This window comes from Eulemur rufifrons, chromosome 3 (genome assembly GCF_041146395.1).
Source record: "Eulemur rufifrons isolate Redbay chromosome 3, OSU_ERuf_1, whole genome shotgun sequence".
In the NCBI taxonomy this organism is placed as follows: Eukaryota; Metazoa; Chordata; class Mammalia; order Primates; family Lemuridae; genus Eulemur; species Eulemur rufifrons.
The window spans coordinates 67,277,697-67,304,291 of record NC_090985.1 but is presented as its reverse complement, the minus strand read 5'-3'; the positions used below and the strand labels follow the sequence as shown (position 1 = coordinate 67,304,291).

General features: G+C 38.6%; 1 protein-coding gene across 1 annotated transcript in view; it reads left to right on the top strand.

The window, feature by feature from the left end:
• LRRC69 (leucine rich repeat containing 69) overlaps positions 1-14,301 on the top strand; it is an 87,173-nt gene extending 72,872 nt beyond the window's left edge. Inside the window, exon 8 of the mRNA XM_069465604.1 lies at positions 14,191-14,301. Coding sequence (XP_069321705.1) covers positions 14,191-14,301 — 111 coding nt within the window. The remainder of the gene's footprint in view (positions 1-14,190) is intronic.
• The last annotated feature ends 12,294 nt before the right edge of the window (positions 14,302-26,595 follow it).

The window sequence follows — 26,595 nt, the reverse complement described above, 5'->3', positions numbered from 1 at the left end:
AAACTTTATTTGTGATTTTGAATTTCATATAATGTTCACATGTCATGAAATATTATTTTATTTTCATTTTCTTCCATCATTTAAAAATGTAAAAACCATTCTGAGCTCTCAGGTCTGATGAAAATAGGAGGTGGGCCAAATTTGGCCTCAGGACTGTAGTTTTCCTACACCTGTTTTAGACCATCCAACATTCATTCTTAATGCCAGAATTTCCTTTCTGCTTTTGGAGAACACTTGGCCTCCCTCGGGCCAGTGTTAGTACAATAGTTGGTGAGAGTGTTAAATAAATAAAAACAGATGCAGTTCTCACCATTCTAAAGACTATCATCTGGTGAAGGAGACAAACATGAAACCAATAAACACATCTAATTATGAACTGTGATAAATATGACGACCTAAAAGAATGGTGTATTAGTTTGCTAGGGCTGCTGTAACCAAGTATTTATACTACAAACTGGGTGGCTGAAACAAGATGAAGTGATTGTCTCACAATTCTGGAGGCTGGAAGTATAAAACTAAGGTGTTAGCAGGGCTGGTTCTTTCTGAGGGCTGTAAGGAAGAACCTGTTTCAGGCTTCTCTCCTGGGATTACATATGGCTGTCTTCTCCTTATGTCTCTTCACATTATCTTTCTTCTACGTGCATGTGTGTCCAAAGTTCTCCTTCTTATGAGGACACCAGTCATTTTGATTAGGACCCACCCTAATGACCTCATTGTAACTTGACCATCTCTCAAAGGCCCTATTTCCAAATGAGGTCACTTTCAGAGGCACTGGGTGTTAGGACTTCAACATATGAATTTTGAAGGGAACACAATGCAACTGATGACCGAGGGGTTCCACTAGCAAGAGTAACAGGGAAGCCCTCCTTTAAATTAGGGGTAAGGGAAGTCCTCGCTGAGGAAAGAATATTTTAAATGACACCTAAAGGAAAAGAAGGAGTTGGTCAGATAAAGAGTTGGGGAAGAACATTTCCAGGTAGTAGGAACAGTGTGTGTTAAGCCTTTGAGATGGGAAATCACTTTTTGATTTGAGGAAATGAAAAATGGTTTGGTGTGATTAGAGTATTAATTGAATAGGTGGATTGGGATAGGCAGGCATTAGATCACCAAGTATCATGCAGTCCACATTAGAAATTCGGCTTTTATTCAGTGTGTGATGAGACATAATTGAAGAGTTTTAAGTAAAAGAGTGACATAATCTAATTTGCATTCTAAAAAGATAACTTCTGAGTAGAGAATGAATTAGAGGAGTGCAAGGAAGTGAGGACATTGGGCAGGAGGCTGTTTGTTCTAAACCAGGTGAGCGATGGTGGGGGTGGTGGCTTTGGAGAGAAGTGGGTGGATTGGAGACAGATCTGGGAGCAAGAAGTAATGAGACTTAGACTCCCAGTTTTCGGGCCTAGAGAACTGCACGGATGCAAATGTCTTTTACTGAAATAGGGAAGAGTAAGGGAAAAGCAGGTTTGTTGGGGAGAGATAAGAGTTTTATTTAGGACATGGGTGAGTGTGAGATTCCTGCAAAATCAGAGAACACGAGCAACAAGAAGGCATAGACTCCTATCCAGTCTGTTAGGCATGATGGGGAATCTAGGATTTAGTGTTGGGGTGTGTGTGTGTGTGTGTGTGTGTGTGTGGTGGGGAGCTAGATATATGACCTTTAATATTCTTTCTATTTCTAATGAGATTGATTCTGAATCCTGAGTTTCCAATGATTTAGGGTGTTGTTAGACTCCAGTAGTCTTTGTGCCAATAAAGGACCTGAGTTGTGAGTCTGTTTCCTTTATGAGACTGGGCAAAGCCAAGCGAAGAGTCTGCAGACTTAACTAGTGTTGCTTTTGAGAATCTTTTATTAAGGCTTAATTTGGAGTTGTCATTTTCAGTCTACATTTATGGTAGTTCTTTCTCTAAGTACATCATCCTAAAAAGTCTTATCACTAGGCATTCACCAAATTTACCAATGGAGCTTTTAAAAAATGCAGGTATCCTACCCTAGACCTACCTACTGACTTAGAATCTGTGGGCCCAGGGCCTGGGCATCCCCAGTTTTATAGAGTCCCAGGTGATTTTCATGTGTCCTGGAAGAGGACATTGGGATGATGACCGGCCCTTCTACCACCTGCCACTTGCATCATCCAGTGTCCTCTTCCAGGCTAAGCATCCTCATCTGTCAAATGGCAATGACAGTCGTGCCTGTGGCGCAGGGCTGTGATGAGGGATATATGAGCATATGAGGTAGTACATAGGCAGCGCTTAGCACAGTAGGTGCTCAGTGAGGATAGCTTTTTTTTTTTTTTTTTTTTTTTTTTAAATCAAGGCCTTTAGACAAGAAAGAATGATTACATTCTTGTGCTAAGTAGATGTGGCAGTGCACAGGGTGTATGAGAAGAAGAAGCATTCCCTGATTTCTCCCTGGGGCCTATCGCAGTGGTTGTGTTTGGTACTTGGAAAATACATAATAAAAGTTAAAATTATTTTAAGAAACGTTACTTGGAGATGTGATTTGGAGAATAGGGAAGCATGAGAACAGATAAAGAACTAGTGGACAGGCATTGCAGGTGGGGCAACTGCCTGTGCAGAGGTAACAATTGAGTTGCACCGTGAGTACAGGGAACTCACTGAAGGTGAGGGATGAGAGATGAGAGACGAGGTTGGAGAGAGACGCAGTCGGAGAGCACGATGTGTGTGAAGTTTGAACTCAATTTCAGAAAGCACTATATTAGTTGCTAGGGCTGCCACAACAAAGTACCACAGACTGGGTGGCTTACCCAACAGGAATTTATCTTTTCATAATTCTGGAGGCTAGAAGTCTGAGACTAAGGTGTCAGAAGGGTTGGCTAGGCCAGGTGTGTTGGCTCATGCCTGTAATCCCAGCACTTTGAGAGGCCAAGGTGGCAGGATTGCTTGAGCTCAGGAGTTTAAGGCCAGCCTGGGCAATATAGTGAGACCCCATATCTACCAAAAATCAAAAAATTAGCTGTGTGTGGTGGCACACATCTATAGTCCTAGCTACTTGGGAGGCTGAGACAGGAGGATTACCTTAGCTCAGGAGTTTGAGGCTGCCGTGAGCTATGATAGTGCCACTGTACTCCAGCCTGGAGAGCAGAGCAAGACCTTTTCTCTCTAGAAAAAACAGAAACAAAAACAAACCAAAAACAAAAACAAAAGGGTTGGCTGCTTCTGTAGCCTCTCTTCTGGGCTTGTACACGTCTACATTTTTCCTGAGTCTTCAACACGGTCTTCCTTCTATACATGTCCATATCCAAATTTCCTCCTCTCATAAGAATATTAGTCATATTGGATTAGGGCCCACCTTATCTGACCTTATTTTAATGTAATTTAACCACTTGAAAGAACCTATATCCACATACCGTCACATTCAGAGATACTGAGAGCTAAGACTTTAACATATGGATTTTGGGGTGACACAAATTTAGTGCACAACAGCTACCTACAGTTGTTAAAGCAAGTGAAACAGTAAGATGACATTTTTTTTTTGACAAAGTGGTTGGACCTGGTGATGTAGATTTAAGGATTGTTTATATAAGTGCTGCTTGATGCCATCGGAATGAAGATTGCTCAAGGAGACTGACCCAGTAGGTGAGAAGACCAAAAGGACAGAACCCTTGATGACAACAGTATTATAGGGTGGGAAAAAGCAGGGGTCAGCAAAGGAGAATGAGAAAGAACAATTGGAGTATGTGCAGAGTGGGCACAAATTTTTCGGCTGTAAAATATAAATGTGTAATAAACAAGACATTCTTACATTTTCTTCTACTGAACTTACCTTTTATTTGGGCCCTCATTCTAATTAATTCAGGGCTTATGTGGTGATTTTAGGTCACTCATTTAATCTTGATCCTTTAGAATTTCCTTCCCCTCCCTTTCTCCCTGTATTATACAACTTGTGGCATTCTTAAGTTGTGTCGCAGTGTTAGGAAATAGGAGCAATATGTTCTGCCAGTGTCCTCTGTTTCGTGTGGGCATCTTCTCAGGTGTATGTTCAGCCTGTCTAGACCTCAAATATGCTCATGACTTGATGGTGGCTTCTGGTGAGTGGTCTCCTTCCCATTGAGCTCTGCTTCTCCATCTGTGTACTCTGTCTTCTTGTTCTGACGTTGGAGTCCCTTTGGTTTGCTGGTCCTCTTCCAACCACTTCCACACTGTTCTCTGGGCATGAGAAAGTTTCACTGCTCTGTCACTCCAATTTAGGCTCAAGGAAGAGCTCATTAAAGAGGCCAAGTTGAGAGGTGCAGAGCTGAGGAGAAAAAACAGGGCTGGAAAATTGGAGGAGGAAGATAGCGTCCTTTGTGCCACTAAGTGGCAAGGCAGGAAGTAGGCTGTAACAATTGGAAGCCTGATGGGAACACAGGAGTGAAGCCAGCCATCTTGACTAATCTCCAAGAAATGTAGAGGGAAAAGGTAGGGGAACTAGAGGATATTTCTTGGGGGTGAGGAAGGCTTGAGGAAAGATTTTGAGGATGAGTAAATATTTGCATGACTGTAGGCTGTGGAAGGAGCTAGTAGAAAATGAAACCTAAAATTAGTCTGTGTTGTATACCAATTCAGGAAGAGTTTAATGTTTTCAGTATGTAATGCTACTTTTAGGAATTAATAGGACTAGAATTTGGTTACTGTATCACGAGACTCTTGCACTTTATCACCTTAAAGGATTGACTAAGTCAAAAAGAGGGGATATGAAAATTTTAAATAGCTAATAAATAATGATTTTAAACAACTGGTAAATAACGGTGGTGCTTTTCCACTTACAAAGTGAATTTTTCATATTTTTTTCTTCTACTGAACTTACCTTTTATTTGGGCCCTCATTCTACTGGAAAACTTATTCTAATTAATTCAAGGCTTACGTGGTAATTTTAGGTCACAATACCTTTCAATACCTTTATTGGATGCTGACTCTATGCAAGGTACCATGCTAGGTTCTCTGAATCCAAAGATCAATAAGATACAGTCCCTGCCATTGAGGAGATTGAAGACTATTTATTAAAACACAATGTTATAAGCATTATCATAAGGTGTTATGTACCCATGCTACGGAGTCACAGACAGAGCGGACAACTACTTAGGAATCTTAAAGGAAACTTTCCTAAGGAGGTGATGTTTGAGTAACATGAGTTCCTGATACTCATGTTAACTTTGTGATTTGGTTTTCATTGTCTCCATGCACAGGTAAGCAAAGTTAAGTAGCTTATTCACAAGTTTCAAATTTATCAAATAATAGAATTAGGACTGTAGCTTACCTGATACCTCCTGACACTACCTTCAGGTCTCTTTTTGTTGCCCTATAGCATCTACATTTTTATTTTGAACCCTAAAAGAAAGTGCAAATAAATTCATTGATTGATGGTGATACAATTACTCCCAACAGCTGCTTTCATATATTTGAAACACTGCCACGTGCAAGAGAGATGGGGCTTTTCCTCTGTTGACTTGCAGGGTAGAACATAGAAACCACTAGTGTTTAGCTCAGATAGATGGGAGGATTTTCTTACAAGATTTTAAACACACACACACACACACACACACACAGACACACACGCAGGTTAACATCAGTCATCATCGAAGAACCAATAAAGATGGAAGAAAGAATAGGAGAATAAAGAGATCTGTTATCTACATAATTTCATTTTAAACATTCAGAGGGAAATGAGAATATATTTTTCTCAATTAAACATGTCTGAGCACACTATAAAAACAGCAACAGAGTGGCATAAGAATATAGCATGAGTTCAAAACATAATGGTTAAAAAAATAAGCCAGACACCAGGGTGTAGATCCTAACTAATGGCAGAAAATGTTCAAATATTGAAGAAACATACGATGTCAGATAAAAAAGCACATTGAATGCCAACTGGAATAAACAAGAATGAATCCATATATGGACACATTTTGGTAAAACTGTATACCACCGAAATTAAATTAGCAAGAGCTAAAGATGAATGAAATGCTAAGAAGAGATTGATCACCTCTAAAGAAGTGACAATGGATTGAAAGCAGGTTTCTCATAGCCAGTAATAGATGCCAGAAAAAATGGTGTAATGTCTACAAAGCACTAAGGGAAAATAACTCAAAATGTAGAATTATATTCCTAGATAAATTGATAGACAAAAGGCATAGGAATGTTAGAAAATTATGAAAAGAAAATTTTAAAAAGGAAAATTGTTTTGCTTTGAAGTAAGCATTGATTCTAACCTTATTCAGATCATTTAAAAAGTTAAAAGTTAAATTAGTAACATTTAATAAGTATACAATAGTGAAAAAGTATGTGACAATGGAATTAGAGAAAGCATACAGTACAAATTTATTAATAATGCTAAACAAATTTAAAGATACTTAAAATTGTTAAAAATTGATCAAGAAAATTGAGATTTGAATATATATTACTAGATTCTTGGCAACTGAAGAATTTTTTTTAATGTGGTTGTTTAGTTCCCTGTTTCCAGAGTGGAGGCAGAGTGAAAACATGCCCAAAATATTTGGGGATAATGATCAGATTAACCACATTGGTAAGCAGTTGCTTTTATATATCTTTAGAGTTTTATACTGCTTTTCCACTTAAGTAGACAGAAATTATACAAAAACTAGTTTTTGTAGAAGCCTCCCTTTCTATTAAAATTTTTAAAATTTCTTAATTATATCTTCAGGAACTAAACTTAGAGACTACTGACCTTTATAGTAAATACTTTATCAAGAAGGGAGAACCCATCTGAAAAATGTCTGGTTGCCCTCATTGTGCTTTACAGAATGTTCTGCTTTTCTAACAGGGTTTGCTGTATGATAAAAGGGTCTTTATTCTTGACATAAAATACAGAAACAACCAAATATCAAATTGTATTTGCTTCTATGCGGGTAAACGTGAGATCATGTTATGGTGAGCGGAGGATTGGGAAGTAGTTGATGAAAAGTTTTACTCAATTCAAACTTAACCTTTGCCATAATTCATCCAGATGCTTTTGCCTTTTTCCAAATGTTATAGCCCTGCCATCTGAGTTCAGTTAGTCCTTAGCAATTATGGATTTATCAATCATTTCTATGTAATTGATATTTCAATATTAGCTACTAATGATATAAATCTTTGAAACAGCAACAAAAATAATCCCTTTTAGTTACTACTAACTTGGGCCATATTTGAACAATGACTTAGAGGTAACTTAAATAGTCTCATAAAATCCTTTCCAAACACTTGAGTGATCCTGTGCCCAGGATATGCATTTGATAGTTTTCATTTCTTATAGTTTCGTTAGTTGAACTTAACATTTCCCCAGATTCCTTTAAAGTTGAATAGTTTAGGGAGGGAACGGTTTGGAACATGAACTCTTAACCCTATATTGAATGATGTAATGTAATTAAAACTACCCTCAAAAGAGATTAGACTGAGTAGGTCTCCCTATAAATGAGTGAAAACGTTCATCTACTTTATGAAAATAAATGAAAATTTGTAACTTTAATTCTTTTTTTATGACAAGCTGCCAGTAATGAAACATAAGATTACATTTAATAATTTTACTCATTACTTATAGAGTAAAATCTCACTTCGCAGTAAAAAGTTATTACTGTTAAGATACCACTGACATTCATTTATGAAACTGATCATTTCAACCAGCCAACTGTGAAAATGAATGTAGGTTTTAAAACATTTATGCTGTGCTTAGTCAATTTAACGTAGATCAGGCATTAAGAGGATCAGAAGGCATCACATTTCTAATTCTAAACAGTTATGAAAGTAATAAGTATTTATTGTTTAGAAAAATTGAAATGGTATGTATATTCCTTATTATTTTATTCAGAAAATAGCAAAAACAATTATAGTATAAATTAACTCACACACTGTGTCTTGATTACTTTTACTACTCAAAGTCCTCTTATCCTTTTAGAGAACTCCCTTTTGTTCTTAAACTGCCAGCTAGAGTCACAGTTGTATGCAGTATTTATGATTTTTTTTTCTTCTAAAGAATCTTAAATTGCATTCAGCTTTAGTTTACTTACTCGAAGCAGTGCATCACCAAAACCTTGAACCTTCCACGTGAAGGTCAAAGGACGTTGATTACGCAGGGGTGGTGTTAGAGAGCAGGGCCACTCTGCAGTGGAGAAAATGCCCTTGAGCTGGATGGCTGGCTGGAACATGAGCAGAATTTCCTTTCTGATTTCTGCTCAGTCCAAAATGCCTTCAGGGTGGAAAGACCATATAATGTATCATCTAAGCTAAGATGCTTTTGAGAATAAAAGTGAACATTATTATTAATAATAGCTGGACAAACAGCAGGAAGCCAGGACTATTATTGGCAAATCTTAATGTATGGCTACCCTTTCTAAATGGAGCAGTTAATTTCAGAGCAGTGCCCATTGCTGGCACTTATCACTGCTGGCCTGGAGGAGTTGTCATCCTGAACATTCAACTTGGATTTTAAACATTATTTTTAGTCACTCTATAGGTATTTAATGGCCTGCTTTAAGCAGGAAACTCTGAGTGCTAACAAGTAGGGGACCTAGTCTGTCCCAAATGGTTTAAAATCTGAGTTTAAATTCTAAAGATGTAGAAGACATTAGTGGATAAAAGCTAAATGTTAAATGAGTGGTACAGATCAGTTGCTTTCAGCTTCAAGCGAAAGGTGAGATCACTGTAGGTTGTCTGGCCCATAAAGATGCTAGGACTTGTGTAGGGCTTTGAAATAGGTGGAATTCAAATACATGGAGAAGGAAACAGAGAGGGCATTTTAGAAGAGAATGGTTGGAGGAGAATGAATCATGCTAATAGGGAAGTGAATCAAGTTGGTTTGTGGATGGGAAAGGGAGGAGGAGACATTATTTAAAAATTGGAGTCAAGTTGCATGAACTTGTCAAAGGATCAACTAAAGAGTTTGAACTTGACCCTGTTTGAAAATGGAGTCCTACTGAACGTGTGGAGGTGAGTCAATGATATAAGAAAAGATGTGTTTTAGAAAGAGTCATTTGGCAGTAGTATGCTGAATTAGTTGAAGTTTGAGGAGAAGAGAAGGTGAAGAAAAGAAACCAATTAGAGCGGTTGCCTATGGCAGGTGTAAGGTGTAGCAGAGGAAATGCAAGGAAGGGAAACACGGTGAGGAAGGAAGGACAATGGAACCTGTTGACTGAACACGCGAAACTTCTGAGGGGTGTGAAGGAGAAAGAAGAGTCCAGAGGGGAGCTTATTTGGGGGCAAGACCCCAAGTTTCATCTTAGATATGTTGAGTTTCAAGGTTTGCCTCCATAATTCAAATATGTTTATAAATTGGACACAGATTGGAACAGTACAGAAATATAATTGTTCTGCATATTATTTGAAAATGTGCACTTTCCAACAACTGTTCGTTCTTCCAGACCATTCTGTAATGGCTATTAAACTATAATCAAAAGCCTTCATTAGTGAAAGAGCCTGGGATGCATACTAGGACTAACACTAATCTAGAATTTAGTGAACTTGGATTCTAGCCCTGTCTCTGCCTTGAACTATGAGGCCTAAGGTAAGTCACCTACCTTCTCACTATATCTGGATGAGTTTCTTCATCTGGAAAATGAAGGAATTAGACCAAAGTCTTTTCTAGCTTGAAAGTGCCTTGATTCCATAAAGCCATGAAGGACTGCCATGGTCATTCTTTTCAAGTTCTGTTAATTTGGAACACGGTACCAGTATTATCAGTTTTCTACTGATGCTGTAACAAATTGTCATAAACTTGGTGACTTAAAACAACAAAATTTATTATTTTGCAGTCCACTAGGTCAGAAATACAGCATGGGTCTTACTTGGCTAAAATCAAAGTGTCACAGGCTACATTTCTGTCTGGAGGCCCTGGTGGAGGAACCCATTTTCTTGCCCTTTACAGCTTTAAGAGGACACCTGCATTCTTCAGCTTATAGTCCTCTTCCTCCATCTTCAAAGCCACTATTGGCAGATCTAGTCTTTGTAATGTCAATAGAAATAGAAATTTAAATGGACATCAAGTGGTAAGGTTTTAGTGAATTTCTTTTGTCATGCAAATGTTACTGAAGACACGATTCTAGATGGAAAAAGGATTTTGTCAAATCTTTTCAAATTTCCAGAAAACAATTCATGTCCCTGAGAAATATTTTATGAGAAATAGAAATTATTAAGTTAGAGAAGAATCACCAGCAAAGTTTCATATTCACTATCAAACTGATAATGGGCCTTTAGTAAAATAAGCTCCTAAAAAGCTAAACAAAACATTCATTTTATTCTAATTAACTATACACTATCCCCCTCAAGAAGGGGAAAGGGGACACAGACACTTTGCATTCCTGCTTGCAATTTCTTAACGGCACAAGGGAAATGGCTAAAACCACAGTGGAAATAGAAAATGCCTTTAATAGTTTCTATTATAAACTTTTCACCTCATGGAGAAACTGGACAAATCAAATAGGATGTCCTGCTTGCTTCCTTGGCTTATGTTTGTTTCTTTCTCTAACCTCCTCCTCTTGGTTCCTTGGCTCTGTTATTTGTCCTAGTTTCTTAAACAGGAACTGAGTGAAATGTATGTAGCATGGTTTCTTTTCAACTGTTCTTTAGTTCTAGCTGAGTTATGTTACAGAAGTAGGCAGGAAGAGATGGTTGGGTGAGAGGGTTGTCTACTATATGGAAAGGGAAAAGATCACATTTAGCTTTTAATTTTTGTCATTAGTTCTCCAAACACAATTTCAATGCTTAACCATTATAATCCAGTTAGATAATCAATATTATGTCATATAGAGTAGATTTAAAATATTATACATGGTTATGTGTCTGTCATTGGAAAAATACGCAATGCTTTTTACTTCTGTACTAATGTATTTATTGTTGATATCCCATGATTTAATATTTTATGGTCTATTTATTGTTTATACTGTATTGTTTCCCCAATAAAACGTGCACATTCTTGAATTTATATTCTCATAGTTCACCCTTCCTGAAATGTCCTTTTGCCTCCTCTCCAGACAGCCATATCCTTGTCACCCTTCAAAACCCAGCTCACCTTTTCCTTATATTGTGAAATCTTGCTTAATATGCAGCTTATGGTGATATCTTCCTTCTTTCCCTCATACAGAACCCATCAGTGAGTTGAGCCATATGTTTCTAGTTATTTTGTGTGTGTGTGTGTGTGTGTGTGTGTGTTTATTGTCTTTCCAACTAGATGCTAAAAAGATTCTTAGAAGCAGGGATTGTTTGCTACATATCTTTGTATCCTTGGCACTTTGCCTAATGTTATACAGATTTTAAGTTACTTATAATTTATCAGGACTCTTGGTTGCAAGTTAAAGAAACCCAACTCATATAAGTAACTCAAGTGATAAAGAAAGTCCAGGGATGGGTCTGTCTGAATATTTAGTCATGGCTAGATAAGATTCCCAAATTTATCATTAGGAATCTGTCCTTTTATTGTTTCTGCTTTCTGTTGTCTTAGCTTTGTTTTCAGGCCAGAGCCTCCTAAATTGTGCCTTTGGGGAGCAGAGGAAGAGAAGATCCAGAGAAAGTCCTGGGGCTGATGCTCATTGGCTTTCCTGACTATCCTGCACTATGTGCTTACCCCAGACTGATCACCATTGTTAGAGGGAGGTGGTTGGGTCATTGGCTGGGCCTGAGTTACATGGTGGTATCTCAAACCAGGGAGTGAAATCAGTTGCCCTCTTTCTCCACCAATATATGCACTGAGATTTGAAGGGAGGTGACTCACCAAAGAGAAAAGTAGGCTTTTGTGCTAGCAGAATGGGCAATGGATGCTGGACAGGCAAAATTGAGATGCCCCCTAGGGAGTTCAATAAATGTTTGCTGATCGATCAACTAAACATTTTTGTAGGAAATAAGATATTCTATACCATTTTTTTGCAGATATTCTATACCATTTTTCACCTTCATCTGCAATGTTTTATGGTTAGGATAGTGCCACGTATCCTCTCAGTGCCTCACAGTCACTGCTGGAGGTGGACGTGAAGGTGACATGACCTACGACCTTGGCTCCCTCCCGCTGATCTATTGCCAGAGTTGGAAGGCTGTTACTCTCTCAAGGGTGGACTGATAACCGTGCTTACCTGTTTGAACCTTTAAATGGGATCTCAAAGTTCTTTCATGGAAGAGTGAACAGAACAGTAATTAAATCTCTCATGGTGTGTTGTGATGATGTTGGCCAAATGCTTTCACAGTAAAACTAAGTAGCATTACCAACCAATTACACTACTAGTTGTGTGACTCTGTTTTGGATTCTCTCGCTGAGAGTTGTGTTGACTTCAGAATTTGATTACAAAGCATACAAATGGTAAGCTTTCGTGGTTGCCATTATCTCAAACATAAGTTAGGATGTGTACACTAAATTGGCCAACAGGGTTTTAACTGCCTATTTTGTGCACTGAGAAGTAAGATCAGCGATGCTTGAAGTACAAAAACTTAAGTCATGTATTGGGCAACTTGCCTGAGACTCAGCCAGTGAAGATCTTAATGAACATGTGGACAATGAACAAAGAATGTTAGGAAGATTGATTTCCAAGGGAAATGGCTGCTGGACAGGCAAAACCCAGATGTCCATTGGGAAGTTCAGTAAATATTTGCTGATTGATCAATTGAATAATGCAGATTCTGTTCCACTTTTCACTTTTATCCCAAACACTTTATGGTTAGACTCTGTGATAATATGTTTGGATAAAAGCACATATAATCTTTTTATTTTATTTTTATTTTTTTATTTCAGAATATTACAGGGGTACAAACATTTTGGTTACATGAATTACTTTTGCATAGCTTGAGTCAAAGTTATAAGTGGGTCCATCACCCACTTAGGATGAATTATACCTGTTAGGTGTGAAGTTACCCATCCCCTCCACCTCCTCCCACCTGCTTGATTTCTATTGAATGTTATTGCCATATGTATACATGAGTGTTGATCATTTAGTTCCAATTTAATAGTGAGTACATGTGGTGTTTGTTTTTCCATTCTTGCAATACTTCACTTAGGAGGATGGTCTCCAGTTCCATTCAGGTTGATACAAAAGGTATTAGGTTACCTTTTTATGGCTGAGTAGTACTCCATATTATACATATACCATATTTTATTAATCCATTAAACCATTTTATTAATCATGTATTGATGGGCACTTGGGTTGTTTCCACATCTTTGCAATTGTGAATTGTCCTGCTATACACAATGCAATGCAGGTGTCTTTTTTATAGAATGTCTTTTTTTCCTTTGGGTAAATACCCAGTAGTGGAATTGCTGGATCAAATGGTAGGTCTACTTTTAGTTCTTTGAGGTATCTCCATACTTACTACTTTCCATAGAGGTTAAACTAGTTTGCAGTCTCACCAACAGTGTATAAGTGTTCTTTTCTCTCTACATCCATGCCAATATCCGTTGTTTGGTTTTGGGACTTTTCAATAAAAGTCAATCTCACTGAAGTTAAGTGATATCTTATTATGGTTTTGATTTGCATTTTCCTGATGATTACAGATGTTGAGCATTTTTTCATATGTTTTATTGGCCATTAGTCTATCTTCTTTTGAAAAGCTTCTGTTCATGTCTTTTCCCTACTTTTTAATAGGGTTGTTTGTTGTTTTTCTGCTAATTCACTTGAGTCCTTTGTAGATTCTGGTTATTGGCCCTTTATCAGATGTATAGCATGCAAATATTTTCTCCCATTCTATTGATTGTTTTCTTGGCTGTGTAGAATCCTTTTAATTTAATCAGGTCCTAATTAATTATTTTTGTTGTTGCTGTGATTGCCTTTGGGGTCTTCTTAATAAATTCTTTGCCTAGGCCAATATCCAGAAGAGTTTTTCCAAACTCTTCTTCTAGAATTCTTATAGTTTAATGCTTTAGGTTTAAGTCTGTTATCCATCGTGAGTTGATTTTTGTGAGTGGTGAGAGGTGTGGATCCTGTTTCAGTCTTCTATGTGTGGTTAGCTAATTTTTCCAGCATCATTTATTGAATAGGGATTCTTTTCCCCAGTGTACATATAATCTAATATCATTTGAATTTTGTTTAGTGTTCAGTATACCTTTCTTAGCTAGTTAAGTTTGTCTATTTATATGTGGGAAAAGAACAAATCATGCGTAAATAGAATAGGGTGTTCTTTAGAAATCAGTGTTCTGAACCCTCTGAGAAAGCAAATATTTATTGTAATCAAAAATATTTATTAAGCACTGCCTTAATTTTATTTTTAATCCTTACTTTTTAGAACTGGAAGATAAGCAGAAATCTACAGCGGGTACCTCTCCAAACATTCACGTGTTGTCACAAATGTTTTATTCATCGTGACCAGAACCTCTTTGCAATTGCTCAGGAGTAGGACAGGTGAGCTGCTCATTGAGAATGTCACTCGACTTGCCACGTCAGCTCTGCACACAGTCAGTTAGACCCTATTTATGACACCATACTGGTCTCGTTCTCTTTGCCCACACACTACTCAAAGGAAGAAAAATAATCCAATTATAAAGTTTCCAGTTTAAGTGCTAGAATCTACCTTTAGCTTGTTTATATTCTAGGTGTGCCGTTTTTCCTTTGGTTTAAAAACAATAAAAAATGGAAAAATAAAGATCTGTGTGACAAATGAGTGTTATTATTTCCTGTCATTTTATGACTATCACCCTCCTTTTCTAGATAAGTATTCAGAGTCTTTGATAGGGAAAAGTATTTATTTTATGAATGTTTTGCAATTGAAAGAGAATCACTTTTTAGTGCTAGGTAGTTGTATTACATTTGCATGATTTCATTTGAGCCACTAATATCTATTGACCTTCCTTCTACTTAAAAATGCTTAGAAACCTGGAAACTCTGGTTTGGTAACTCTTCACATCATTTTGTTACTGTTTTTTTTTTTTTTTTTTGAGACAGAGTCTCACTCTGTTCCCCAGGCTAGAGTGCTGTGGCATCAGCCTAGCTCACAGAAACCTCAAACTCCTGGTCTCAAGCAATCCTCCTGCTTCAGCCTCCCTAGTAGCTGGGACTACAGGCATGCACCATCATGCCCGGCTAATTTTTTTCTATATACATTTTTAGTTGTACGTATAATTTCTTTCTATTTTTAGTAGAGATGGGGTCTTGCTCTTGCTCAGGCTGGTCTCGAACTACTGACCTGGAGCCATCCACCTGCCTCAGCCTCTCAGAGTGCTAGGATTACAGGCGTGAGCCACCGCGCCTGGCCTATTACTGTTTTTAACATTTCAATTTTTTAAAAAAAATTTTCACAAGAGAAACTGACAGAAGCCATGGTAGTAATGCTTAAATGAGAATGTGGCTCATTTTATTTGAGGGACAACAGAAAGTTGGGACAAAAAGTTATGGAAATACATAATATACTTTGCATAGACCAGTGGTTCTTGAAAGTGAGGTTCTTTCTGTTGAGCAACACCCACATCACTGAGAACTTGTTAGAAATGCAAATTATCTGGTCTTACCCCAGAACTACTGAACCAGAAACTCTGGGAGTGTGGCCCAGCAATCTCTATTTCAACAAATCCTCCAGGTGATTTCTTTTCATGCCGTAGAATCATAGGGTAGACACAGATAAAATTGCTATGTGTTCAGAAAAGCTAGAAATTTAATCATAATTTTATATTTAGACACCTCTAGAAATATATTTTTTCATGTAACTGCTCGGTGGTCCTTTTTGTGGAAAACAGAGTGGAGTCTCATCTTTTGTATTTGTTTATTACCGTGTTACCCTCCTAGCTAGGCCTTTTGAGTTCAACTCAGGGTATATTTCTTTATGCATCAGAGCTGCCTCTGGCATAGCTGGGAAGCTAAATCAATGGAGCCCAGCGAAGAGGCCCTCAACTCTACAGAACAAGGGTCAGGCCCCCCCTGAGACAGCAATGAGGCCTCAAGGTAACTTTCTAAAGGCTCCATTAACCAAGAATGCATTTTAAACAAAAAAAAAAAAAAAAAAAGTACAAATGAAAGACATAGGAGCGCATTAAAAATGAGTTACAGGAACAAACTACATAGACTTATTGAGGGAAAACTGCTCAGAAAGTTGATTTTGATTAGGGAAAACATTTTATACTGTTGCTATTGAAAATGTTTTGTTTACTGTTTTTATCCCATGATCTCAACCACAATTTATGTGTCAACTTGGTCCCAGGGAAGAAATTTTATCCATTTACTCATCTCAGGCGACAGGCAAGAAAATGTTGACTTCTCACTTTCACCTTTCTCTCTCTGTCCTTCTTATTTCAAGGTCCTGCAGCCTGGTTTTGCCCCACCCTCCTGTGGCAACTGGCCTTTCAAAGGTCATCAGTGCCTCCTCCTCAGCCTACCTGCTCCTCATCCGGCCCGTGCTCCATTTGGGTTTGGGCTCGACTGAACATCTTCTGCCTCTGGGAACTGTTTGCCTTAGGGTCATTCCTTTTCCTCATCCGTTTAATTGAACTCTTTTCCCTATCTTGCTCTCAAAAACAGGAGTTCTATGGGATTCTCTACTCATTCCCATTGTCTTCTCTCTTAGCACATTTTCTTTACTAAATGAATCATCTACTCCCGCCAGTTTCATTCAGCTTCATTTATCACACCTGGGAGGGCACTTCCTAAATCTCTTTCTCCCTGCTTAACCCCTGTTTCCAAGATTCTGAATTTCAACGTATATAAACCAGAACAGAATCTCTTCTTCACAAATTGTCCTTTTCCCGTGTATTCATTTACCAGACAAATATTTGCTGAGGTGCTACTATTTACCAGGCACTGTTCTCTGGTCTAAGCATGTAGCAATGAACAAAACGGGCAAGGCTCTTGCTTTCATAAAGCTTAATTTCTAATGGAAGGAGGCAGACCATGAGCAATAGATAGATGACATGGTGGTAAATACTTTGAAGAGAAGTAAAATTGGATGTGGAAGATAAGGAATACTTCTTATAAAGGGCGGTTTGGATCTGATAAGGTAACATTTGATCAGAGATCTGAAGCCAGTGAATACGTGAGCTCCATGGATATAAGGAATAGAAACCAGTTGAGTATTTGAAAGGCTAAAAGCCCAGACTGAACATGTGCTAAGAAAGATCATGACTCTGATGTCAGGAAATTTAGTGTTACCAGGTGCATGGTCACATATCAAGCATCACCATGGGAACCAGACTGGGGAAGGATGCATCTGCTTCTGCTTTGGGGCCACCCCACATTCTGAACCATGGGTTAATTAAATCAGAAACGTAATCAATCTTACTCTACATATATGTGGGTGTGTGTGCACGTGGGTGTGTGTGTGCATGTGAGTGTGTAGTATTTTCATGCCAATCTGCAATCCATCTGCAATGCTACTGTTGGGATCTGAAACGCTGCAAAATATTCTTGTTTTCTAACAGTTACAACCAAGCTTTATTTATTCTAGTGAAGTTGAAGCAACTGGAGCATTAACTTTCTGTGAATTATCTAGATTCAATTTTTCTCCTCTTTTGGTCTCTTCCGTGGGTGCTCTCTGGAATTTTTGTTTTTAATTCAGATTTGCCTCAGAATGAGAATAAAAAAGAGATAAAAACTTTCCAGAATGCTGTTAGTTGAATCCAGTGAGGAAAAAATTGCTAGATCTGTCTATAAAGCATTGATATTATTTTTCTATAATCAAAGCAATAAACCATTAAGATTATTTGCTTTTTTTGGACTTTTATGTTAAAAAACATTATTTTCTTTATGTTAACATATTTATTAATGGAGATTACTGCAAAAGTTTTAAATGAAGGTAGACTTAATGTTTTTACTTGGTAAACCTTCTAAAATCTACAGGATAACACTTGGAAGTCTCTTTGGTATTTCTTCATAAGATATGTTTTTGCATGTTCCTTGTTGTCTAGGTTATTTTCTGGACTGCAGCTGTGAGAAAATAAATGGCTGGAAGTCACTTGCTCTTGCTAAAGAATTTTTTTGCCTCTTGGCTCTGAGAAAGTCCCTGGGCAGCTTAATCTGCAAGCCCACTGCTAGTACTTCGGGAGCCTTCTGCAGGCCACAGGGCTCCAAACTGCATGAAGCCTCCTGACCTGAGTTCCAAAGGGATTTCAGACTCAGAGAGCTGCCATGGCACACCACGATGAGTGAGAGGACTTTGAAAAGGTCCTCATCCCACTGGAGGCCTCTGAGGGGCCTGAGAAGTTACCTGAGGTTGAAGGGAGTCCAGGACATGTGCCCTGTTTCTAGATTTATGGTTGGAGTGAGTGAAGATGGTTAATAGGCATCACTGTATACAAACGTGGGTGTAGGGGTGGGTGAGAAAATGACCTACAAAAAGTAGAAGAGCAAGGCTGCCTTAGAAGGTGGGCTGGGGAAGGCACGGGCTCTAGCAGCTCACAGAGTCAGGCCTTCCAAGGGCAGCTGAGCCATCTGGCGAGTGGGACTCAGGAAGAGAGTTGGGGCTCGTCAGCATCACTGCAGACCCAAGTAGAGGGAGTGGGTCGGCATGAAGCCTGGGTCCTGGGTTGCAAACAGGCAGCATGCGGCAGGGGCTGCATGGGGCAGGAGCTGCACAAGCCCCATCTTATGCAAAATCGCTGCCTTTTATTCTTATAAATATGTGGAGAGAGGAAAAAGGCGAGTGTGTTGGAAGATGGAGAAGCCGGATCATAGCCACCATTCTCCTAGTAAAATTAGAAAGAGCCTCTGGTCATTTTATACAACCAAAGTCTTCGATTTCTTTCTGTTGTGGCTGAAGAAATCAGAGGATACATGTAGTTTATTCTTTTATCTTTCCAAATAGAGACAGAAAATGCACTGAAAATGTTTCAAAACTGACGAATGAAAATGCCTCGGTCAAGTAAGTAATACTGGTTCGAAAAAGAAAGTACTGCTTAAAAGAATAAATGTCCATATTCCACGGAGTGATTTTCATTTCATGTTTATAATTGCTGAACAAATATCTATTGCTACCTCTCATAGGGAAGACATTATCTAAACTTAAGAATGGACAACGCCTTGGAGAACTATTAGCTGTTCCTAGCACAATGAACAGAAACGGATTCCTTTACAGTAAGTCAGATCAAGCTCTTCTCTGCTCAAATCCCGCCAGCCTCACTCTCAACATCCTGTTTTCCCTGCGTGGACCACTCTTCCCTCAGATCCTCAGGCTCATGCCCCCACATCCTTCTGGAAGTCCATCCCTGGCCGTCCTATTTAAAACCATGGGGCCTAGCCCAGCATGCACAAAAGCCCTTCCCTTCTCTCTCTCCCATCCCTCATCTCCTATTTCACTCTGTAATTTACTTGGCAGTTTTATTTATTGTCAGTCTTCCTCCACTATAATATAAACTCCATGAGGGCAGGGCAGGGATTTTTACTCACCTAATATTTTATTATAAAAATTCTCATACACACAGAAAAGTTGGAAGTATTTTACAATGAATACCCACATGCCCATTAACTAGATTCTATAACTTTTTATTATGTTTGCCTTATCGTATATCTGTTCACCCCTTTATTCAGTCATTAATCCATTGTATTTCTGATGCATTTTGAAGTTAGTTGCAGACATCATTATATTTCCCTTCTAATATTGCATATCAGTGACTAGAGTTCAATACTTTTCTTTCTTACATGCACACTCCATTGGCACAAATTTACGTGACTTTCGCAAATGCACTTCCAAACCGTTATCAAGATATGGAACATTACCACACCCCCCGACCCTAAAAGTTCTCTCCTGTCTCTTCACTATAAGGTTGCTGGATTTCATAAATAAAAATACAGGATGCCCAAGTCAATCTGAATTTCAGCAAAACAATGAATACATTTTTAATATGCCAATGTCATCAATATTGTATGGAGCATAGTGATTCCAAAAAAATTCTACATTTATCTGAAAATTCCAAATTTACTGAAAATCCTGTATTTCATCTGGCAACTCTACTTTCCAGTGAAGTCCCGCCCACCCCAGAGGTAAGCATTATTCTGATTTTTTTCCTTGATAGATTTTACTTGTTTTAGAACTTCATCTAAAAGGAATCCTACAATACATATTCTTTTCTGTAAGGCTTTTTCCCCACTCAGCATAATGGTTTCAAGATTCATCCATATTGTTGCACATATCAAGAGCTCGCTCCTTTTTATTACTGAACAGTATTCCATGATGTAGCTGGAATACAGTTTGTTTACCCATTCTTCATCTTGAGACTTTTCTAGTTTTTATCTATTATGAATAAACTGCTCTGAACCAAAGCATACATAGAAACACTCGCTGGCTGCCAGTTAAGCTCTAGACAAAGTCCAAACTCCTTAACATGCCTCATAGGCACTGTATGAGTTAGCTTTTCTTACCTCTTCTCTGGTCTCGCCTCTTGCCACTCTTTCCTTAAGCTCACTTCTCTCCAGCCTTCAGTGCCCTGAATCTCCCATGCTACTCCCACCTGGGCCTCTTATATGCACTTCCCTCTAATTGGAACACTTTCTTGTTTCTTCCTGCTGGTTCCTGACACACTTTGCTCATGCTCTTCTACTTACGCAGTTGACTGTAGGCAAGTTTCCTCACCTCTCTGGGCCTCTGTCAGTAACCTCACCACCTGTAACACAGAAACAGGTTACTATGAGGATTGAATGAATGGCAGGGATTGCTACATGGAAGGCACATAGCGTGGCACCGCAGGACATGTTTAGTCAATGCTTGTAACTGATGTCGAGGAGGACCTTAAATTTCTAGAAGCTTATGCTTTACTTACACTGCAGGGAATGGTCAAAGGTAACAGCAACTGTGCACAAGATGAATTAAGGGGCAACAAGAAAGGAGTAAAAAGACAAATTGGGGTATATAGTAACAGTCTGCACGAATACTCTAAACGAGAGTTGAGCTAATGGCAATGGGAATTGAACATGAGAGAGAAATTTAGAAGAGACAGAGCTGACTGAACATCAAAAAGCAAAGAAGAAGGTGGAGACATAGACATCACTAAGCTTTCTCTTATCTGTGCCTTATCTGGGTATCTGTAAGAACGTGCCTAGTAGCAAGGTAAGGGATTCAGAAAGAGAGGTTGGATTTGGTGGGAAATGATGAATTTGATTTTAGACTTGGGAAATGAAGGATACTAATTGGAAATTGCTGAAGACACTCAGCAGGCCACTGGAAAGAAAAATATGATCAAAGGCATGGATTCTGATGAGAAATGAATTATATCCTTATATCAGCTGATGACTATGGTTTCAAAGAAACAAAACTGTGATACTTTTCTTACTGCTGTCCTACAAATCTAAATCCTAGCTCTGGGTGGGATTCCAACAAGTAAACAATCAACTCTTTTCCTTATACATTATAGTCTCAGAGAGCAAAGATCTAGGGACATGTATGGAAAGCTCCATTAATGGGGAGAAGGCCAAAGGCACATGCAGAGCCTGGTTCAAAGTCAGAGGAAGCACTTTCGGAAGGGTGCCACCTAATAAGGCCTGGCTGTGTCTGGGATGAAAAACCTTTCCTTCGTTTTTGTTTCTTTTTTAGTTTCTTTTGCCCTGAAGAATTAAGACTCTGGCACTTTGAAACACTGTGTTCCCATTTGCAGTTTAAGGTGGATTATTTTAAATCCTAAAACTGTAAGAGAAAAGATGGAGCCAGTAGGTAGCTGTTAAGTTCCTGATTTCCAGGCAAGAGGCAAGTACTGTACAACACAGTGAAACGTGTGTGTGTTTATGCTGAGGTCCTCAACCCCCAGCCGTGGACTGGTACTGGTCTGTGGCCAATTAGGAACCGGGCCACACAGCAGGAGGTGAGCGCAGGCAAGGAAGTGAAGCTTCATCTGTATTTACAGCCCTTCCCTATTGCTCACATCACTGCCTGAGCTCTGCCTCCTGTCAGATCAGGGGCGGCATTAGATTCTTACAGGAGCACGAACCCTACTGTAAACTGCGCATGTGAGGGATCTAGGTTGCACGCTCCTTCTGAGAATCTAATGCCTGATGGTCTGAAGTGGAGCTGAGGCAGTGATGCTAGTGCTGGGGAGTGGCTGCAAATACAGATTATCATTAGCAGAGAGGTTTGACTACACAGAGACCATAAGAAAGTAACTGTCTCCCATCACCCCCAGATGGGACTGTCTAGCTGCAGGAAAACAAGCTCAGGGCTCTGCTGATTCTGCATTATGGTGAGTTGTGTAATTATTTCATTGTATATTACAATGTAATATTAATAGAAACAAAATGCACAATAAAGGTAATGTGCTTGAATCATCCCAAAACCATCCCCTCCCTCCCTGGCCCCAGTCTGTGGAAAAATTGTCTTTCTTGAAACAGGTCTCTGGTGCCAAAAATGTTGGGGACCACTGTGTGTATGCACACACGCACACACACACACACACACACATGTGCATTGTCTTCCTTCCTTATTTTGATTCTTTGCCACTGCTGGGCAGGAACTGGAGGTGAGGAAAGCATCTGGCATTACTACCATACCCTTCTTCTGATCTAATAAACACTTCCTAGTCATAGTGCTGGGCCTTTGTGTCATCTTTTAGAAAAGTAGGTGTATGTAATCTTCATCTATTATGGGATATAATTTTTTTTAGTGTGTAATATAACAAAAATGACCCAAGATGACAAGTCCTTTTAGGACCAGAATTACTCGTTAAGAACAAACAAAATTGATCTGAAGTTAATTTTTTTTTCTTTGAACGTGTTAAAAGCACATGTGTAAAAAATAAAGTATAACCTTCCTGAAAGAAATATTCATTTAACTAAATTCTTTCAATCTAAACATTTTGGGGGATTATTGATTTCTAACCAAATGAATCTGTTCACAATAAGTTATTTGTATTTTTCTTTACATAAGAGTTTGCATTATGAACCAGCATTCTGAAACACTATGTTTTTAGAGAGGTATTTAGAGAAACTGAGAGAATCTGTTAGCAAATGCACTCGGGTATTTTATTACTGATTCCAAACTTCTCTTTTCATGAAAGGGATTATTGTTAGAAAAGTACTTTTCCACTACACAGTACTATATATTTTAAGACATTCCCATTTTCTTAGTACCAATAGATTTTCTAGGATACATGTCCCATAATCAGTTCTTTTGGCTGAACGTGTCCTACTGAATTTTGGAAGCATCGAAGGAAATCATAGTGGCTTGATTTGGGGAAATTAAAGTGTCAGAATGCTTGAGTAGGTGACAAGGAGGGGAGAACTAGTGATGATGTTGCCAGACATCCTAAACTGGCCTATTTTGTGGAGCTAGTGTTTGTTGACAGAACGTCCATGAGGCTACAAGTATTATATAAAAGACTCAGGCACTGCCTATGCCTAGCAGGCTTATAATATGCCTCTATGAAGCTTCCATCTAAACAAAATGTTGATTTTTCTAGGGAAAAAGCATTTAGAGAATATAGATGATTGAACGAAGTGATTTCATGGGGCTCCTTTTGGTTCTGTGATTCCAAGAAAGGCGATGCATTTCTGAAAGCTGATGATTACTGACAAATTAAGGCTTGATAGACAATTCTGGCCGAGCAATCTGCTTCACGTTCCTGGGGAGAGTTGGAGTATGTTGGGAACACTTCCAAGTTGGTGGAGAATGCCCTGGGTTTGAAAGATGCTTCCGTCTTGCCTTATTGTATTTAGATTGTGCTTTTTTTGGTATCCTTGTGTGAGACTCTGATGAAGAAGAATCCCTCAAAGAGAAGATAATTTATTTCAGCCTAGTTAAGATTTATCAGATCGGTCCTTGCAATAATGCAAAGCAGGATGAGCCCAGAAGGGGAGAAGAGGAAAGAGGATAAAAAGGAGGGAAGAAACAGGCCACCAAAGAGATGGTGTGAAAGGACGGTAAATAGCTTGCCCTTTAGAAAATGTGTGATAGTGGCATGGAACCTGACGTCACCTCACTTTTCAGACAAATATGTTCCTGACACCTGGAAAGGTAAAGCAATTTGCCCCAAACCACACTGTGTCAGTGGCAAAGCCTAATGCTCTCAGCTGCCTGTTTAGTTCAATGTGTTTCATTTTCAAAATGCCTATGCTTTGCTCAGAGTCTTCCAGAGAGCCAGAATTCCTACAATAATCTTTTCAACTTCCTTGTTGCTACACACATGTTACTTTTTAGACACTTCACTGCAGTTACTGGCTGCCAGCCCTTAGAATAGCCTTCCACCCTCATGCACCTATTCTCTGTTCTTTAGCTCTTCTCTTCTTCAATACCCTTAAGGATGATATTTTAAATTCAGGTTTTCAGAAACATCTGCTTATTCCTAATTGATCCAATGGCAGATGTAGAAGACTGAGTCCATAAGAAGAACGGATTTAATGCCAGTTTGCTGTGAATCTTGGAATCATTTGCATGTTTCACATAGCTTAATTTCTCTTTAACTGCTATAAACTTCAATTTTCTGAAAGTTCTGGTATCTGTTTTTTTCTTGCTCTTCAAAGCATGACCACCATCTCTCTGTGTGTGGAATGTTGGTCAGGAATATATTTTGGATCTCACCAGCTCTATAACTTAATTGGCTTTAAGCAAGTCTGTTGACCATATCACAAACTTTTCTTTTTGATTTTTGCTTCAAATGTTGAACCTATTATTTTCAGGGTCCCCTCCGAAAAAAAAAAAAAAAAAAAAAAAGGGCTTCATTAATTGGTTTGTGCATTAGAAAACTCTCCTAGATCTCTTAAAAAGCCAAATAGCCTGGCTGGGTGCGGTGGCTCACGCCTGTAATCCTAGCACTCTGGGAGGCCGAGGTGGGTGGATCACTCCAAGTCAGGAGTTCGAGACCAGCCTGAGCAAGAGCGAGACCCCGTCTCTACTAAAAATAGAAAGCAATGATTTGGACAGCTAAAAAATATATATATAGAAAAAATTAGCCGGGCATGGTGGCGCATGCCTGTAGTCCCAGCTACTCGTGAGGCTGAGGCAGGAGGATCTCTTAAGACAAGGAGTTTGAGGTTGCTAGAAGTGAGACTCTGTCTCAAAAAAAAAAAAAAAAAAAAAAAAGCCAAGTAGCCTAACCATTAAACCATTACTAAAGCAATGACACAGAGTCATTGCTCTTGCATGCATTAAAATTGGGTGGCTCTTCTGTTTTTGTTATGAAAGTGCTGCCAAGAGACTGGGCAGTGAAGAGCACCTGTCCTGGCCTTTGTTTTGGCCTCATAAAATACCTGGTCCATTCTCAAGTCTCATGAGGGAATTGAGGAATTAAACGTTGAAATATTTGGTGCTCTGAAACAGCCAAAACTGAATCAGAACCTTACATTTTTTTTCAGATGGGAAATGATTGTGATTAGAAACAATCTTCTCATTCAGTGAGTAGACGTGTTATTATTGTACACAGTCTTTGTGTTGCTACTTGATTTTCTCAGACATACTCAGCTAAGAAGTCCACTCAGGGAGGAGCATATCATTTTTTTCCTCATCTGACTCTTAAATGAGTTGAAGAGGACTGCACCATATTTCCTGTTGCTTCAAATTTAGCTTTTTTTATAGGAGTGGTCATTGATGCTCTGCAAATTTCCCAGGTGTGTAGGAGTTGGAGCTCCTTAAGGGATTAAGTGCCTGGGATTTCTGCAGGATAGAATTGTGTCTAAGCTGTCTAGCTCTGGTCATTGAGGGCTTAGGCCCTAAAGTCCCAAAACTAAGCAGCAAGAGGAAAGGGAGAGCTAGAGGGGTTGGAAAGAAATATTACTGGAGACACATTCTCACTCATGTTTGGGACTGACTTGAAGGACCGTGGCATGCAGATTCTAATAAATTATCCATGTTCATGTCTTTACTCATTTCTGTCAGAAAAAAAAAAAGAGAGAGAAAATCAGAATTCCCACCAGTCTAGGGACATTGTGAAACAGTGTCAGCTATGAAATATTTATGAAAGATTTTGGGTGAAGGGGAGCTAGGGGGAAGAAAAATCTGTAAAAGGTCTGGGAGCCACAGAAATATTCAGTAATTGAAAATCATTGGGGATTTTAAAAATACGTCTGAAAAAAGTTTGGTTCTTTAAAAGGACTGATTTCTAACCAATGCCTGAAATATATATGTTTCTCACAAACAAACTCAGGAAATACTTCTAACAGTCATTGATTAATAACTCTTGAGCCATATCTGAGTTGATGTATTACCAGTTTAAATGCCAAGTTTACTTAATTTAACCATCTTCTGACCACTAGGCCATGGGATTCTAGTTTGGGATTCTATAATATTCTCACATAAGAAATAGATTAAATGGGGTCAGAGTGAAATCTCCCCCAAAGGCTACTTGAGATTCTTAATTTCTCTTGACATTTCTGGAAGAAAACAAAAACTTCCCTATGTGCTATTTTTTTTGAAAATTTTACTTACATGCATAACTTTATAAGGTATAAATTTCTCATTTCTTTAAGAAGCCCTCAGGGCAGAAAATACATCCTATATCTGGAAAAAACACTGGTCCCCACTTAATACAGAGACAAAAATGGTAATCAAATAGGTAAATCTTAATTTGAATTTTGGGAAAATTTCTTTTCTCTTCCAAAAGAAAAGCATAGATCCTCTTGACTGCCTGAGAAAGAAAATAGAAACCTCTAACCTAAATAGAATGAAAAAAAAAAAAAAAAAAATTGAAGCCGGCAATTGAGAAAGCCTCAAGGCTTCATATTTCCAGCTCTGCTCACTTCTCCTTCCCCTTCTGCCAAAGTTTTCAGGGAATAATAGAGTTAGAAGAAGCTATGA